Source organism: Tyto alba, unplaced genomic scaffold, assembly GCF_018691265.1.
Source record: "Tyto alba isolate M040663 unplaced genomic scaffold, T.alba_DEE_v4.0 Super-Scaffold_44, whole genome shotgun sequence".
NCBI classification, from domain to species: domain Eukaryota; kingdom Metazoa; phylum Chordata; class Aves; order Strigiformes; family Tytonidae; genus Tyto; species Tyto alba.
The window spans coordinates 14,883,430-14,898,549 of NW_024881320.1; the positions used below are offsets into that span (position 1 = coordinate 14,883,430).

The 15,120-nt window shown below is 53.9% G+C and overlaps 1 protein-coding gene and 1 long non-coding RNA gene across 5 annotated transcripts in view; one reads left to right on the plus strand and one right to left on the minus strand.

The window, feature by feature from the left end:
- The first annotated feature begins 17 nt into the window (after window positions 1–17).
- Window positions 18–11,069, plus strand: LOC116963774. The gene is made up of 2 exons (XR_004408382.2): window positions 18–497; window positions 5,837–11,069. It is a non-coding gene; the product is annotated as an uncharacterized LOC116963774 (long non-coding RNA).
- NOS1 (nitric oxide synthase 1) overlaps window positions 2,303–15,120 on the minus strand; it is a 77,343-nt gene continuing 64,525 nt past the window's right edge. For all 4 annotated transcript variants that reach the window (XM_033001468.2, XM_033001467.2, XM_033001469.2 and 1 more), the window contains exons 23-29: window positions 14,864–15,074; window positions 14,013–14,100; window positions 13,599–13,720; window positions 12,908–13,056; window positions 12,121–12,315; window positions 11,071–11,189; window positions 2,303–10,082 (exon numbers count right to left, since the gene is read on the minus strand). In XM_033001468.2, coding sequence (XP_032857359.2) covers window positions 10,067–10,082; window positions 11,071–11,189; window positions 12,121–12,315; window positions 12,908–13,056; window positions 13,599–13,720; window positions 14,013–14,100; window positions 14,864–15,074 — 900 coding nt within the window. In that variant the 3' untranslated portion in view covers window positions 2,303–10,066. The remainder of the gene's footprint in view (window positions 10,083–11,070; window positions 11,190–12,120; window positions 12,316–12,907; window positions 13,057–13,598; window positions 13,721–14,012; window positions 14,101–14,863; window positions 15,075–15,120) is intronic.

Here is a 15,120-nt window from a genome sequence, read left to right on the forward strand (position 1 = left end):
TAGGGAGCGTCTCCCGCTTCCGGCGCAGGGCGAAGGCGGAGGAACGGCCCGGGGAGCGTCTGCCAAGCGCCGCCGCTCCGCAAAGCGCAGAACGGAGCGCTGCTTTCCCCGGGTAGGCGCTAGGGAGCGTCTACCAAGTGCCGCGGAGCGGAGCGGGGCGGAGCGCACCCCCTCTCCGGGTCTAAGGGCAGGAGCCCGGAGCGGCGCCTAGGGAGCGTCTGCAAAGTTCCTGTCCCCCGAGAAGAGGGGGGGACGCCGGTCCCGCCAAACGCCGTCTGCTCCAGTAGAGCTAGGCAGTCAGTTGGAGACCAAGGCCGACGCTGCCTCCCGGGGAGGCCGCGGGGAACCGGGTGGATGCAAGGTGGTTTGTGCCCGCCTGCCCTGGGCTAACAGGGCCTGGCAGGGCAGAGCCGAAACGCTGACTGAGGTAACCCTGCCGCCATGTCTGGGGTGGCGCTGGGGGCGAGGCTGTCGCCGTGTCTCCGGCCGCGCCGCAGGTAACGCTGCCGCTGTGTCTGCGGTGGCGCCACCGTGGGCACTGAGGTAATACCAGCGCGGGGTGTGAGGTGGCACCAAGGCGTCTGCTGCCGTGTCGGGGGCAACAGCAAGGTTGATGTCTGAGGGAATATGGCTGCCGTGCCTGAGGTAAAGCTGCTGCCGTGCCTCAGGTAACACCACTGCGACGTCTGAGGTATAACCGCAGCGATGTCTGGGGTAAAACTACCGCCGTCTATCAGGTAACATCGCAGCCACGATCCGCTCACGCCAGACTGGCGCTGCAGGGCTTGCTAGGGGACGTGCCCTTCACTCCTGCGCACGGATGTCTTATCACAGAATGGTTTGGGCTGGAAGGGACCTTAAAGATCATTTCTTTCCACTCCCCTGCCCCGGGCAGGGCCCCTTCCCCCAGCCCAGGGTGCTCCCAGCCCCATCCAATCTGGCCTTGAACCCTTCCAGGGAGGGGGCACCCACAGCTGCTCTGGGCACCCTGGGCCAGCGCCTCACCTCCAGCACAGGGAAGAATTTCTGCCTTAGATCCAATCTAAATCTTCTGTCTTTCAGTTTAAAACCATTATCCCTCATCCTATCCCCACACCCCCTGATATCAAGAGTCCCTCCCCACCTTTCATGTCCCCCCTTTAAGCACCGGGAGGCCGCTCTTCCCGAGGCTGAACCCCCCCAACTCTCTCAGCCCGGCCCCCCAGGGGAGCTGCTCCAGCCCCCCCAGCATCTCCGTGGCCTCCTCTGGCCCCGCTCGAGCAGCTCCGGGTCCTTCTGCTGTTGGGGGCCCCCGAGCTGACCCCAGCACTGCAGGGGGGTCTCTCCAGAGCGGAGCAGAGGGGGACAATCCCCTCCCTGGCCCTGCTGCCCCCCCTGCTCTGGCTGCAGCCCAGGGCACGGGGGGGTTCTGGGCTGCCAGCGCACGGGGCTCACAGGCAGTTTCCTATCTAGTGATACTCCCAAATCCTCCACAGGGCTGCTCTCAATCCACTCCTTGCCCAGCCTGGATTTGTGCTTGGGATCACCCTAACCCCTGTGCAGGACCTTGCACTTGGCCTTGTTGAACTCCATGAGGTTTGCACGGTCCCACCTCTCCAGCCTGCCCAGGTCCCTCTGGATGTCACCCCTTCCCTCCAGCGTGTCACTGCCACCACACAGCTTGGTGTTGTTGGTGAACTTGCTGAGGATGCACTGGATCCACTGTCCGTGTCTCCAGCAAAGATGTTAAACAGCACTGGTTCCAATACTGACCCCTCTCACCTGCTCCTCACAGACAATTTAGGATTTTTCTGTCCTGATCACATCCCTGTCCTGCAGCTCTTCAGGGAGCACTATGAAGTGGGCTATTTAAATAAAGGCAGATTAGTACCCCCTTGCATCAGCACACTACCTTCCCATGTAAGAAGCCATGTCCATACTTGTGGCTCATTCGACTGGCCACACGCAGCCATTCTTCTTGCTCAGGTCTCTCAGGTCCTGCCTGGAGTACTGCTGCTGTGTTCCTGAAACTCCAGCATCAAAAGTCACCCTGGACTGCGTGCAAACATCCCTCCTTGCTTGACTGTGGCATCTTCCTGGTGGACATGGTATAAATGATGTGAGACATGTAATGCTGTGACTCAAGCAACCTTACAGGAAAGTGTTTCTGTCTTGCAGATAAGCAGATATTGCCAGTTGACGCCACTGTCCTATTTATAGTGCTCTGGCATTACAGGTAGCTAACCAGAGCAAGGCCAACATATCAGGAGAGGCCTTTCAGCATTAAAAACCCAGAGCTAAGAGAAGAACGAGGTCCGCTAGATTTTAGTTCACTTTTTTATTTTGACTGTAATGCAAACAGGCATAAGTATTCCATAAAATCAGAAGATTGGAACTATACAGAAAGAGGTGCATGCTTTAGAACAATGTGGGTATCTTGCAAACAGAGCCAGAGTCAGTCCGAGAGAGGGGGCTGGAGTACATTGTACGAATGGCAGAGATTTTAGCAGCATTGAGAGCTCAGAGGTAGGGGAAAACCATGTTTCTGACCGCTTAAAGCACTGGTATGATCAAATGCAACACCGGCTCATCCCTGCTCCCACTGTCCCCACCCCTTTACACCTCAGAAGAAACCTACCTTAGGATCACACGAAAAGCTACAAAATAAGCTAACCCCCCCCACCACACACACACATACCTGTCTTATGGGATGCAAAGTGAGAGTAAAGACAATGTGCCAGTCTTAAATCATGGCATCACTTTATAAACCAAATGAAGGCACAGTGACATGAGGAGGTGCTGAGGGGAGGGAGGAAGGAGCAGGAGGACCAGAGAGCAGTGAGAGGTTGGAGTCCCATCTAGCAGAGCAGAATTTACCCACATCTGAAGAGTTTAGAAAACCTCTGCAATTGAAAGTTTGGGAGTCGCCTGCCCCAAAGCTGCTACCCTTCACAGACTGGTCTCCTTTCTCATCTCGGCACCACTGCTCTTCAGGAAAAAGGCCACCAGAAAAAAAAAAAAAATCCAAATCAACCTTTGAGGCTTATGCATTTTCAAAGGTGCCTAATGGAACCAAGGGAATAAATCCCTGTTCCTATTACAAAAATTAATTGGCACTGAATATCAAATTCCCTGGGCGTCTGGCAGAACTCATGCTTCTAACTACATGCAATCTAAAAAGCAATGAGTCCTGGCTGAAAGTCATCTTACTCTGTTCATCTACTGCCTGGGGAATTGCGTACGCTCTAGAAGAGCCAGGGATGTTGCTGCAGGCCAGGGAGCCTGTTCTCAAGCTCTTTTCCGCATACAGATCCCAGGGTTTTTTGAAGGCATCTCAAGGCAGCAGAGCCTGTTTAACCTTGGGAATTGTGGTCATCTGCCTATTTTGTAGAATTCTAGCAAAGCAGAAATTCTGCATTGAATTTCATTGGCTTCAAAGCCATCACTTCAGTGCTGGGCACAGGGAGGTTCTGAAACACCATCTTCTGTTTCTGGTCATCCTGTTGAATACTTAAAGTGTGTTTTGTTAAGATGTGATTCCATGCCACAGTCACACAAAGAGAAAAAGAAAAAAGCAGGCTCAGAAGCAAGTAGCATTGGAGTCTCTTGATGCAGTTGGATACATATTAAGGCAGTTTTTTTGCCCTTGGAAAATTTTAAAAACTCCATTAGCAGTTATTGTGGGAACAAGATATTTGATTTAATCCAAAACAATTTGATATACTTTTTGTTTGCTTTCCCCACCCAACACACGAAAACTACAAAAAGCAGCCCCAAATCAGTTGCCCTTTTAGATCTTGAGTCTTTAAATTTTTAAGGTATTAAGAATGCCCCCAGAAGACAAATACTTTGCGTAGTGTCTCTCACTAGCAGATTTCTGAACCAGCCCTACAGCACGCTGCGTGCAAACGCTGCAGCCAGGCCGTGCAGCAGCCTGCCCGCAGCCCAGCTCCGCGCTCCCGCTTTCCCACAGCCCCAGAGCAGCTCCTGCACGCCTTGGCCCGCGGATACAGGAGAAACCTCCAGGCTCTCGCCCACTTCCCCGCCGTGGCAGTGAGGAATAGCTTCAGAGCCTTGGCCTGCAGGCTCCTGTCGACCGAGGGATTCTCCGGGTAAGGCTCATAGGTTTGATTTTCTTGCTTTTGAAGTGCTTCCTCCCTCCTCCCTCCCCTGAAATCTGGCCAGGTAGGTACATGAATGAGTAAGGCAGGAAAGCAGCAGCCCTCGCAGTGAGGTGCTCTCACTGCTAAACAAGCTGCGACTGTTCAGCTATGAACTCACAATCTGCTTTTTTTCTTTCTTTTTTTTTTTTTTTTTTTTTCCCTGTGATTTCGATGGCTCAAACTTCCATCACAGCCAAACATCTGTAGGGGTGGAGGCCAAGAGTTTCTAGTCTACTTCATTCCTGGCACAACAGGAAAAAGGTCTATCTGCATTACAATGCTTAAATATTTCATGAGTTGCCCATGTACCCATGCTAAAATCAAGATTATTCTGACCTCTGGTAAGGTCTGGTTTATTTCTGGAACCAAGTGCTTTAAAGCAGCAATCTCATTAGCTTTCTCCCACTCCCCTGATGTCCTATTAAATACACACGGCCATATGGAAGAAGCTAGAGCTCACATCTCCCTGTCGAGGGTAGATTTCAAATGGATTACTAGAGTCATGCATTGCAGGCAAGTGCAAGTGCAGATTGACACAGGCAAAAACACTGCCATCATGAAATTGCTGCTGCTGCTGCTGCTGCTGCTGCTGCGAAAGCCTGATCTTGCAAGCTGCTGAAATCCCCAATGCCACTGAAGCCGATGGGTGTGGAAGGCAGTTTGTATCTGGGAGGACTCGGATTCTAGACGAATTTTGTCCAAGTTCAGGAATCCAGTTTTCAAGAGCGTTCAGCACTGGCCAAATTTTGCTCCTCCTGTTATAGCAGAAGAAATTATTATAAGAAAGACAGAGTTACAGCAAAGTTGAATGGTAGTGAAAATGTCTCCATCTGTTCTGTAAAGGGACTGCTCCCCTCTGGAACTATCAAAGCAATTGCAAAGTTATCAGAGCAATTCTGGAGCTGAGAACTGGTCCCCAGTGAAAGCAGGAACAAAATTTAGTTTTGAGCATAAAATTCTCCTTCCAAAAAATACTGGGAACTCTCTGCAGCTTCCCCACAAGTATAAATCAGAGGAGTGTAATGGCTTCAGTGGTCGTAAGTCGGGAGGCAGCAGCTTTGGCTTGTGCTTGGTCCAAGTCCATGAGGCTTCAAGCACAAACACCTCCTCTACCCCTGCCACCAGCTTAACAAAAACATGGTCTCCAGTGCGTGGTAGGTGTTCGCAGACCCATGGTGCTTGCAGAAGGTGGTGTCCAGTCTGTACCCACACTCTAACCTTGCACCACCTCCACACCCCCATAAAACCCCATCCCTGGGAGATTAATTGCAGAGCACGGCTGAGCAGGACTGTCCGCTTGCTCTCAGTTATCCCAGGGGGAATTAGCCCACCAAGAATTTCACTTGTAAGATGAAATCATCTGTTCCCCTCAGCCCCCAGTGTCTGTGTGCTAGGAGCATCCCTGGAGAGAACAGGAACGAGAAACTCCGGTGCAATAGTCTCTTCCCAGCACAAGGCAGTAAGTCCGTTCCCAGGACCCTCCCGTGCCGAGCAGCTTGCTGCACCTTTCAGCTGGGCAGACAGGGCTGAAAAGGAGGAAGGGGGGATCTCCAGAGGGAAGTGGTAACCCCCCAGCCCAGGATGGGGCGAGAGGCGTCGCATATTAACAGTAAAGGAACTGACGGAGCAATCGTAGTTAGACTGGACACAGGTTCATGCAGCTCCTGCCTCTTCTCATTTCCTCTTCCGCATAGGTGCAATCGTCTTTGCTCAGGATGCAACTGCAAGTTTGCCGGTCGTTCATGGACACATCGGCTCACACTGTGTGAACAGAGGCCCCTGCTCATCCCTGGGGACGTGTAGGCACAGGAACGGGGACAGGGACAGTGGACAGCCCAAACTCAAACCCCATTTCTCTGGCCAGTACGGATGTGACTGGCTCAATTCCTCTAGTGCAACGAGCTCAGTCAGTACCCAGCAACGATTGTGGAGGTGTCATCTTTGCAAGTCTACTCCTGATGACAGAAGTCTCATTATTTTCCCGCTGTCTCTCATAAATAGAAGAACAACAAACTCTCAGGCAGTCCTTCTGGGGAGATGAAACCTTTGAAGTCATCAGCAACACAGGCAGTAGATAACCTTGCACTGAACGAACAACTTATTTTTTGCTGCTAGCAGGCACAGTAGGTTGCGAAAACAGAGGACTGTTTCCCATGAGTTTTCAAGTTCACATAATAGCTTTCTGTGGACATTTGAAAGACCTTTGCAAAACCCCTCACTTCATGGTGTCTCGAAACTCAAATCTTCTGTTTAGAGAAGAGCCTCTTTATTTTTAATACCTGGGGAGCGAAAAAGAGCAGAGATGCTCAAATCAGGCAGTGGTGGTGGTGGACATCTGCCAGGAGAGGGATGGGGACACCGGATCCGGCTGGGTGTCCCATCAGGTCCAGTAGCCCTCGCCGCAGGAGCCATGTGGGGCTGTGCAGGATCCTGGATGGGCAGCAGGCACCCAGAGGTGACAGATTTGTGAACCGAGTGCCCAAGAGGCACAACCCCTCCGTGGATAACACCCCTGGGCAGCTCATGGCCTCGCTCGCTGCCGTTTATGCATGCTGGAGATACTGCGGCTACACCCACGCGTCAGAAATGTCACACTGAGATGAGCAGAGTCTAGACAACTGGTGGAAGAACCACATTTGTGGAATGATAACGCAGATCCACAAGTTTATTTCCCCTTCACTGCGGGAGAAAATTAAGCTTGAGGGGAGCGCGAAGTCCCTGCAGGTAAGGAGGATGGAGAAGTTAAGAAGCCTGAGGCTGACTCAACAAAAAAACAGTGAATCAAAATTCCCAGTGGTGCAGCTTGTGAGGAGCAAACGGTCCTACTCAGGCAGAGGGAGCAGAGAGGCAGCTCAGAGCCCTGGGGGACGTATTAGCTTTGTGGACCTTCACGGCAGGGAGGGTGTTTCTTCTCCAGGGGCAGGCAGGGAGGCAGGCCTTAAACCAGCATTTCCCTTCCAAAGGGCTCTGAAGGACTCACCTGCCCGATGCCTGTTGAATTTGAAATGGCTTTGGCTGTCTGCCTGGCACAGACCCCTTTGGAGATCCCACCGAAGGCAAGGCACGCACCCCGTTCCCTTCTTGGCTGCGCTTGCCCGCTGTTTTCACTGGCGGCTCAGGTGGAAGGGGGAGATGGAGGCAGCAAGTTTTGGGGTGCAGGAAAAGCCAGCCAATTCAGCTCAGACACAGGCTCCAGCAGCAATATGTCTTCCAGATGGGAGATGTTATAGCAATACAGGCAGAAGGCAGGACAGGAGAAAACTAAATGCCAGCAACACAGGATGAGCTGGAAAGAGGACGAAGACAAGGGCATTTCTCTGGGCACTACTTCCTCTTCAGGTTGCATCACTCCTTCTGCTAAACAGAGGACCAGAGCACAAAGTCTAGAGGCAGAATCAAATTTCCCAAAAGAAGGGGAGTTTGATTTTTTTTTTTTAACTTTAGCTCTATTTCTGCAGCCGTAGGATTGGGAGTTAGGGCCAGGACTGTTGTCTGGTCACAGCTCTAGGGCCAGGGAGTTGTTCTCCACAGACAGGATCTTTGCCCAAATTCACACATCACAGCAGCAAAGGGACCCAGCTCCCCCATCCCGCTGCCTGCCTTGGGATTAGGGCACAACCCACAGAGGTGGACCATGGGCTGCCCTTTTTCCTGTCCTCTCCTGCTTTCACCTCCAGGTCACAAAGTCCCCAGGCAGTGACACAAACCCAGCCTTGCACCCGATTCCCAGCCCTGCACTGGCCGCTCTGCCAGCCCAGCAAGCTGAGCTCTGGCCACACCGTGGCAGCATTCATTCGCATTTTACGCCACGCTAGATGCTCTGCTGGGGACCAGCAAACCTGAGACCTGGATCTCAAATTCTCCCAGTGCCTCTGAGGCCTTTTGCTCCTGGATTTGGAGCTGGAGCTGCTTCAGGGAGTCAAAGCTGCAGAAGATGGTCACAGCACGTGGGGACGTGGCCAGCCAAGCAGCGGGAAAGGGCAGGAGCTCCTGGCTGAGGGTGGAGATAACTGCACAGCCTGGGGCCAAGGGGAACCAGCAAAGCTTGTACCATGGACTGGGAGAGCAGCAAACCTCCTGCAGCTCTTTTTGTTCCACCTTTGGCTTAGGGCAGTTAATGTTAGCTCTCTGAAAACAGCTCCTGGACAAATCCTCTGCTGTCGCTGGCACAGGTGCTTTGCTCCATACAAGCATCAGTGCACTGTTCAGCAGAGGAGGGGCAGGAGGAAAGGATCAGCATCTACCAGCTCAAAACGTCAACCCTGCATCCCTGCCTCCAGCAAGAGCTGCAGCCATGCCCTGCTGCCCTCGTCCTGGCAGTGAGGGAGGACAAACCTTCTTCAGGGTGAGGAAGGGAGAAGGAGGAAGGACACACAAGGTCACGTATGCTTTACCTTGCAGACAGCTTTTCTCTGTTAAAAGGACTGATACCTTTCTGAGATCGTGTTAACAAATTGCTTTTGGGGCCGGATTTTTGCAGCAGGGCTGAGGTGTGAGCGTGTCAGAGCCCAGAATCCCGCAGCATCTTTGCAGCCGATCTCACGTCCCTTCTCGCATGAGATGTCCCGGCAGAGACAGCTCGTGCTGCTGGCAGGTAGCGCAGAGCCTACAGAGGGGACTGGCTTGCCACCAAGACACCACATGTATTTCTCTTGGCAGGCAGATCGCTCCGTGCTGGCACTTTCTGCTCCCAAAGGTGTGGAAGTGGCTGGGGTCAGCTGTCCCAGGACTGCTCATGAGTCTGCACTAAGGTGGAGCTGATGCTCACCGGGCTTTCAAGAGTCCTCAGTCAGCACATCCTCGCCAAGGACCAGGAGCCTCCGTAACCCTCCAAGTGCTGTCTTCCAAAGAGGCTTTGTTACCAGGAGGTGCCTCTTGCAGCTGGGGCTGGAGCCGCTTCTCTCCCATCCACGTGGCTTTCCAGTCTCACCCGGGAGAGGGTTCACACGTTCACAGCATGCAAAGCTCTGCAACGCAGCCAGTCCCTCAGTCTGTCCCACCAGATTCATGGCTGCAGATCTCCTGTAAAGCCCTCCGGAGGACAGCCTGGCCAAGCAGCAGTCATTGCCATGAGTTTTTCCCTAGCATACACATTGGCTTGTGTGTTAGGTGCTTGCTCCTCTGTGGGAGGACTTTCATGCCGGCAAAAGTGGGGATTGAGCAAAAGGAGAGGCTCATGGGGAACAGGGAGCAGAGAGGGAGGCAAATACAGTGCAGAGTCAATTTAGGAGTAATCATGACACATGAATCAGAGACATTTCACCCTTCAGATCAAAACAGACACATTTGTACCAAGGCTGCTTGGGGATGAACAAAGTTCATAGGCATGAGGGCAGTGCACATCAACTGCCCCCAGCCTCGGGCATATGCCCAGGTCTGTACAAGTCCAAAGGAAAGCCATGAAAATGCAAGGATTCAGCCAAGCCCCAAGCTGGGGAAAGGGCGAGCCTGGGGGAACAACCCCCAGCCCTGGTCAAGTGACAAGACCTAGCCATTGCCCAGTCCCCTGCCAGCTCTGCTGTCCCCCAAAACACCAAAAATGCAGATGATCACAAAGGTGGTGATTTCATGCAGCTGCAAAATGCCCTCATGAGAAGAGGGAGATGTGTGAAGTTCTGTTAAGAGCCACTGCAGGTTATAAAGCCATCATACTTCAGTGGGGAAATCCAGGGAAAGGAAAGGGGGTGAAAAGAAATGGCCACAGGACAAGAGCAGGAGAAAGAGAAAGAAAAGGAAATAAAAATCATCATCATTATCATCATCAGGACACAACAACAGGACGAGAGGCAGAGCGCTTTCCATGGGCAGTTCCCCGTGGAAAAGGAGCCACCGTGTCCGTGAAATACAAAACCCAGTGCCCTCCGGCTGGAGGGGGCAGCAGGTGCTGGGACTGGTTTGGCATCCCCGTGGGGTGAAGGGTCCGGTTAGGAGGAGAAAACCCTGCAAGGGAAAGGGGAGAAAGGCCAGCCTTAGAGGGAGCAGAGAGGAGCATCTGAGCACTCTGACTGAGGACTTTCCAAGCGATCATGTTGTAGAAAGGAATTTACAGACCCCTTTGCAGCTGGGTGAGGTGGGCAGGTAGGTAACCCTTATCCCTACCTAGAGGTGGGCAACTGAGGGGCTCTGTAGGCAGTGCAGACCCCAGAGTATGTGCTGCGTTGGAGAAAAATTCCTACCAAACCTCAGGGACGTCGTGAAAGCCACTCCAGGTCAGCCAGGCACTACACGGCACAGGAGTGCAGGGAAGGGATTGTGCACCTGAGGCTGCTGAGCACCAGGACAAGGAGCAGGACCCATGCAGCTGCCCATCCTTTACCCTAAATAATCCCGCTCAGCCAGGGAAAATCCCACCGTGACAGAGCTGAGCAAATGGCAGGACACGGGAGAGCAGAAACAAACACAGCAAATGTCAAGGTTTTTTTTACTTCTTGTGGTAGTTTTTACAGCAGTGGAAAGAAAAGTCTCTAGATCTTCCCTAACTGGGTGTGCAGCAGCCTGGAGACCTCTCCCACTGGGAGTACTGGTTGCCTGCACCCCCGGAGCTGGCCAGGCCCCCCCGCAGCCGGCACTGGAGCTGGGGAGAGCCACCCCTCGCCTCGGGTCGCTGGCAGGGAGCAGAGGCAGGCGGTGGGCAGGACTCCTGTGCTCTGCATCACCGTCTGGGTGGGACTGTCAGGTCTGAGCACCTTGGCACAATGGGTGCAATAACCTGGGAAGGCCGGGGAGGGATTTGTCCTAACGAGGTGACACTATTTCAGAGAGACTGCCAGGCAGCAACCTCTGCTTCCAGTGCAAAAAATCAAATGCCTTTTCTCAGCTTTTGTTATGAAAAGGACCACGTGTGCCAAAGTTAAAGCTCCCTTTCCCACCCCGCAGCCCACGTGCTTGGGAGATGATTGCAGGGGTTAAAATAAACATGTCAACTCACTCATCCGTATCCTTTTTGCTCTCCTCAATGAATGCAATAGACTCGGATCTAAGGCGGTTAGTCACTTCGTACGTACGCAGGGTGACTCCAAAAATATCCTCATGGTACCGGCTGTCATCCTGAAACAGAGGATGGGAGAGGGGCAGTGGGAAAAAAAGAGTATTTACAAACAGTTGGTGTTGCTGCAGCACCAGAAAGCTCTCGTGTTGTTGGTAGGTAGCAAATACACAACAAATGTTCCAGAATCTGTCACAAGAGCTAGTGGGACAGGCAGGGCAGAGGGGCAGGAACAAGCAGGGAGGTGAAATGACCTTCCCAAGGTCACACTCTGGGGCAGTGGCAGAGCTGCTCGGTGCATCACACCTCCTCAACTGCTGGCAACCCTGGCCGTCGAGGGCACAAGTAGCCCGAGGCTACCCGTGTATGAGAGATTTCGCTTGCAAACCAGCTAAAAACGTGGCTCTGCGCTCCCTCAGCTCCTGGATGGAGCGTGTGGCCATGGTTCAGAAGGGATAGTCCTGCAGGAATTGAGCTGCGTTGTCCTCTGGAGCAGAAGCAGAGCTGTTTGAGCATCCTTCCTCGGATGCAACATCTGCAGCAATGTGTTTGCTCAGGGGCAGCATCCAGCCAGCCCTACGGCCAGAGGAAATTTTGGGAGAGAGACCCACAATCTGCCCTGTTAGCTTGCAGCAATGATGGAGAGACAGCGGGGACACTTAACCAGGTGAGCAAGCCCTGTCTAGGCTACCGGGGGTGCCCCAGAAAGCTTGCACTGGTGTTCGGCACAGCCGCAGGCTCATCACGGGAGCTGAGGGGGCTGCAGCCTGGAGCAGAGCTCCTGAGGAGCAAGGTGAGTTCCCCTGCGCACCCAGAGCTTTGGAAGCTCACGCTCCTGACCTTGCCCGGGTGCAGGCAGAGTGGGTGGGAGCCGCAATCCCCCCCCCCTCCGCACCCGTCACCTCGGCGCTGCCTGTTCTGCAGGAGGAGGCACCAGGTGCAGCGCCCGTGGCAGGAGCTCGCGTGGTGTCTCGGGGTGCAGACGCGACTCACCCGCAGCTTGCTGAGGAAGGCGCCTGCCTCCTCCACCGACAGCTGGCCCTGCTGCCTCACGATGCGCTGGATGGTCTTGAGGACGTCCCCGGCCATGGTGACATCCCCGCAGACATAGACGTGGCCTCCCTGCTCCTTCAGTGCTTTGAACACGGTTTGGGCCAGCTGCTCCTGTAACACGTCCTGCACGTATTTCTGAGGGAGGAGGAGGTGGGAGCTGAGATTAACCTACGGCTTCTCAGCCCTATCCACTTGCACTCTCCAGCCAGTTTTGTGTGCACCAGCTGCCTTTGAGGAGCAAGCCTGCACCTCGCAGCACCCACAACGTTAGAAAAGAGATGGGGAAAGCAGCAAAGCATCGTTTTACTCTTGCATTTTCACACCTTCACCAGATGCCAGCCTTGCTCTGGTGGCAGTAGCAATATGGACCAGATGTTTGCGCTGGCTCTGGGCCACCCGCCCCGGGTGACATCCCTCCTTGCCCATCTGCTTGGGAAGATGTGCCTTTCCCCTCCTCATCTGCTCCTGCCCGGTGAGGATGGGTGCAGCCCCCCAGGGCAAAGCACGAGCAATGGGGGCACACTTTCAAGCTGGTGTGGGGTTGGGGATGTGCCCTGGGAACAGGGCTGCACTGGGAAGGGCACGATCCGGCACACTTATGCCACCAGAGCACCCCAGGGAATGAGCCACCATGGCTGTGCCAAGGAACTGGCATCTCCACACCATGCCGGCTGGCCACGGCCGCCCAGGGCTGCGCAGCGGGACCGGAGCTGTGCCCACCACGGACCTTTGGTTTGTCCGGTTCCCGGGAGTAGGCTGTGTACAGCTCTCTGAAGACACCTTGGGTTTTGGCAAAGAGCGTCTCCTCTTTGTAAATGTGGTCGATCCTGGACTGCCGGCAGCCAAACACCAGGACCATAGGACAAGGCTTCAGACCTGGGGGAGAGATCAGCGGTTAGCCTGGGGACCACTGATACCCCCTTTCTGCAAGCCACCTCCTTCCAGATCTGCCAGCAGCCCCAGTACCCTGCACAAGACTGCCAGAAGCCTTCCCTGGCCAAACTGGGAGGCAGGAAAAACCAGCAAGGAGGAGGTAATGTACTGCCTGAGCCAGTGCATGGCCCCAGGTCACACAGCAGGGGCACTTGTGCCAAGTTTGGGGGAAAAATTAAACTTTTTTTTTTCCTAAATAATGTAAATGATCAGTGAAAAATATATATTGTGCATAGAAACAATGCCAGTGCTACAGTTCTGCCATAAAAACTTGCAAAATTTAACAGGAGGAATTTCATGGAGTTTGTTTTGGGAGTTTGGGCTGACTTCCAAGCCTGCACTTGGGACAGCCGGTGCTTTGAGGAGCCCTTTGCCTTCTGGGGCAGCCTGGGCAGGAGACTGGCCTCCCCCCTCCCCACGCCACCAGCCCAGGGTTCCCAAGCACTGCCTGAGATGAGAAACAGGAGGAACAAGCATTCACCCACCTTTGTGCTGGATTTCAAAAAGCCGCTGCTGCCAGAAGCTCCGGAAAGGGGCGATGCCGGTGCCGGGGCCGATGAGGATGCAGGGCACCTGGGGATCCTGGGGCAGGTGGAACCCGGGCGCACTGCACACATGGAAGACGCCAGTTAAACCCAAGCAGGGTGCTCCCTCCCTTGTCTCTGCCCACAGCAGAGACACTACCCAGAGAGGGAGGGGTAGAAAACAAGGTGAAATCCTGGAGAGCAACATTTCAGTGCGGAAGAACTGCACCCGAGAGGGACCCATTTGCTCGCAAATCCATCCTTGTTTTCTCTGCACCCTTAGTGCTTTGCAAAGAAGAACTGAGAGCCAAGAGCTCATCCTACAAGAGGGCTCACCCCATCTTTTTCAACTCTTGCCCTGCGTGGACCACTTACCCTCTTACGAAACAGGGCACTACTTCATCGGTCTGTATCCGACTGAGCCAAGAGGAGCAGACTCCATGGTGGATTGGTCCTTCGCCATCTAGGAGGGGAGGGAAGGAGGTCTGTACCTGGCACACCAGCCAACTGCTCCAGTTGCTTTCCTTTCTGAAACCCTCCCTGCTACATCCCACATGAACATCTCTCTGAAACTTTTAGTATCTCCGCATTCATTCTCCATGAACATGGTAGAAGTCTGGCACTTGGAGCCCTCTGTGGAGCTACCCAACTTCACCCAGGGCCCAGCCCCGGGATAGCTGGGCCTCCACGATACTTAGGAAGCACCCAACTTCTCTTTGGTCCCTTTTGGCAGAAGCAGCATCATGCTGTGATGCTTCCAGGCACAAGCTCTCCATGGCAGCCCCAGAAGAATGGCCAGTGTCTTCCTCTGTGTCCTACCTGCTGCAGGGGTTCCGGGGCTGTGTCCGTTGACACCATGACCATGGCTGCTTGGACACATCAGTGCTTGTATAGGTACAGATATTTGGCTAGTTGTAGCAATGTGGACTTTGGTGTGGGCAAACATAATCCCACACGGAGCTTGGAGCTGCCGTGACTAGTCTGTTGCTGGTACCTGATCCAGATCTGGCATCTCCGCAATACACTGCCCTTTGCTGGATGGCCGTTCTCCATAGCATGGGACAGCAGTGTCATGGGTTGAAGGAATCTAGTCACTGCAGCAGGTAGAAAGGCTTTAAAGTAACATCTCTCTGCCAAAGACCTTGTGGTGTTGCCCAGGTGCTAATGCTTGTCCCCTGCTCCCCACACCAAGCCCGTCTCCACCGACCCCTGTGTGAACATGGTACCTCTTGTGCGGTAGGAGACCACTGCCACGGTGAGGTGGACCTCGCCTGGGTACATCTCTGGGGAGGAACTGATGGAGTAGTAGCGTGGTTGGAGGAGGGGGAGCTGTGTGAGCAGCAGCGTGGAGGGCATCTGCACTGAGGGGAACTCCTCCAGCACCTCCACAATGGTGGGATTTTTGAACCACTTCCATTCCTCGTACTCCTGCAAGCCCTGCAGCCAGGGAAAGAGGGAGGGAGGAGAGAGCTGCAGCGTCGAG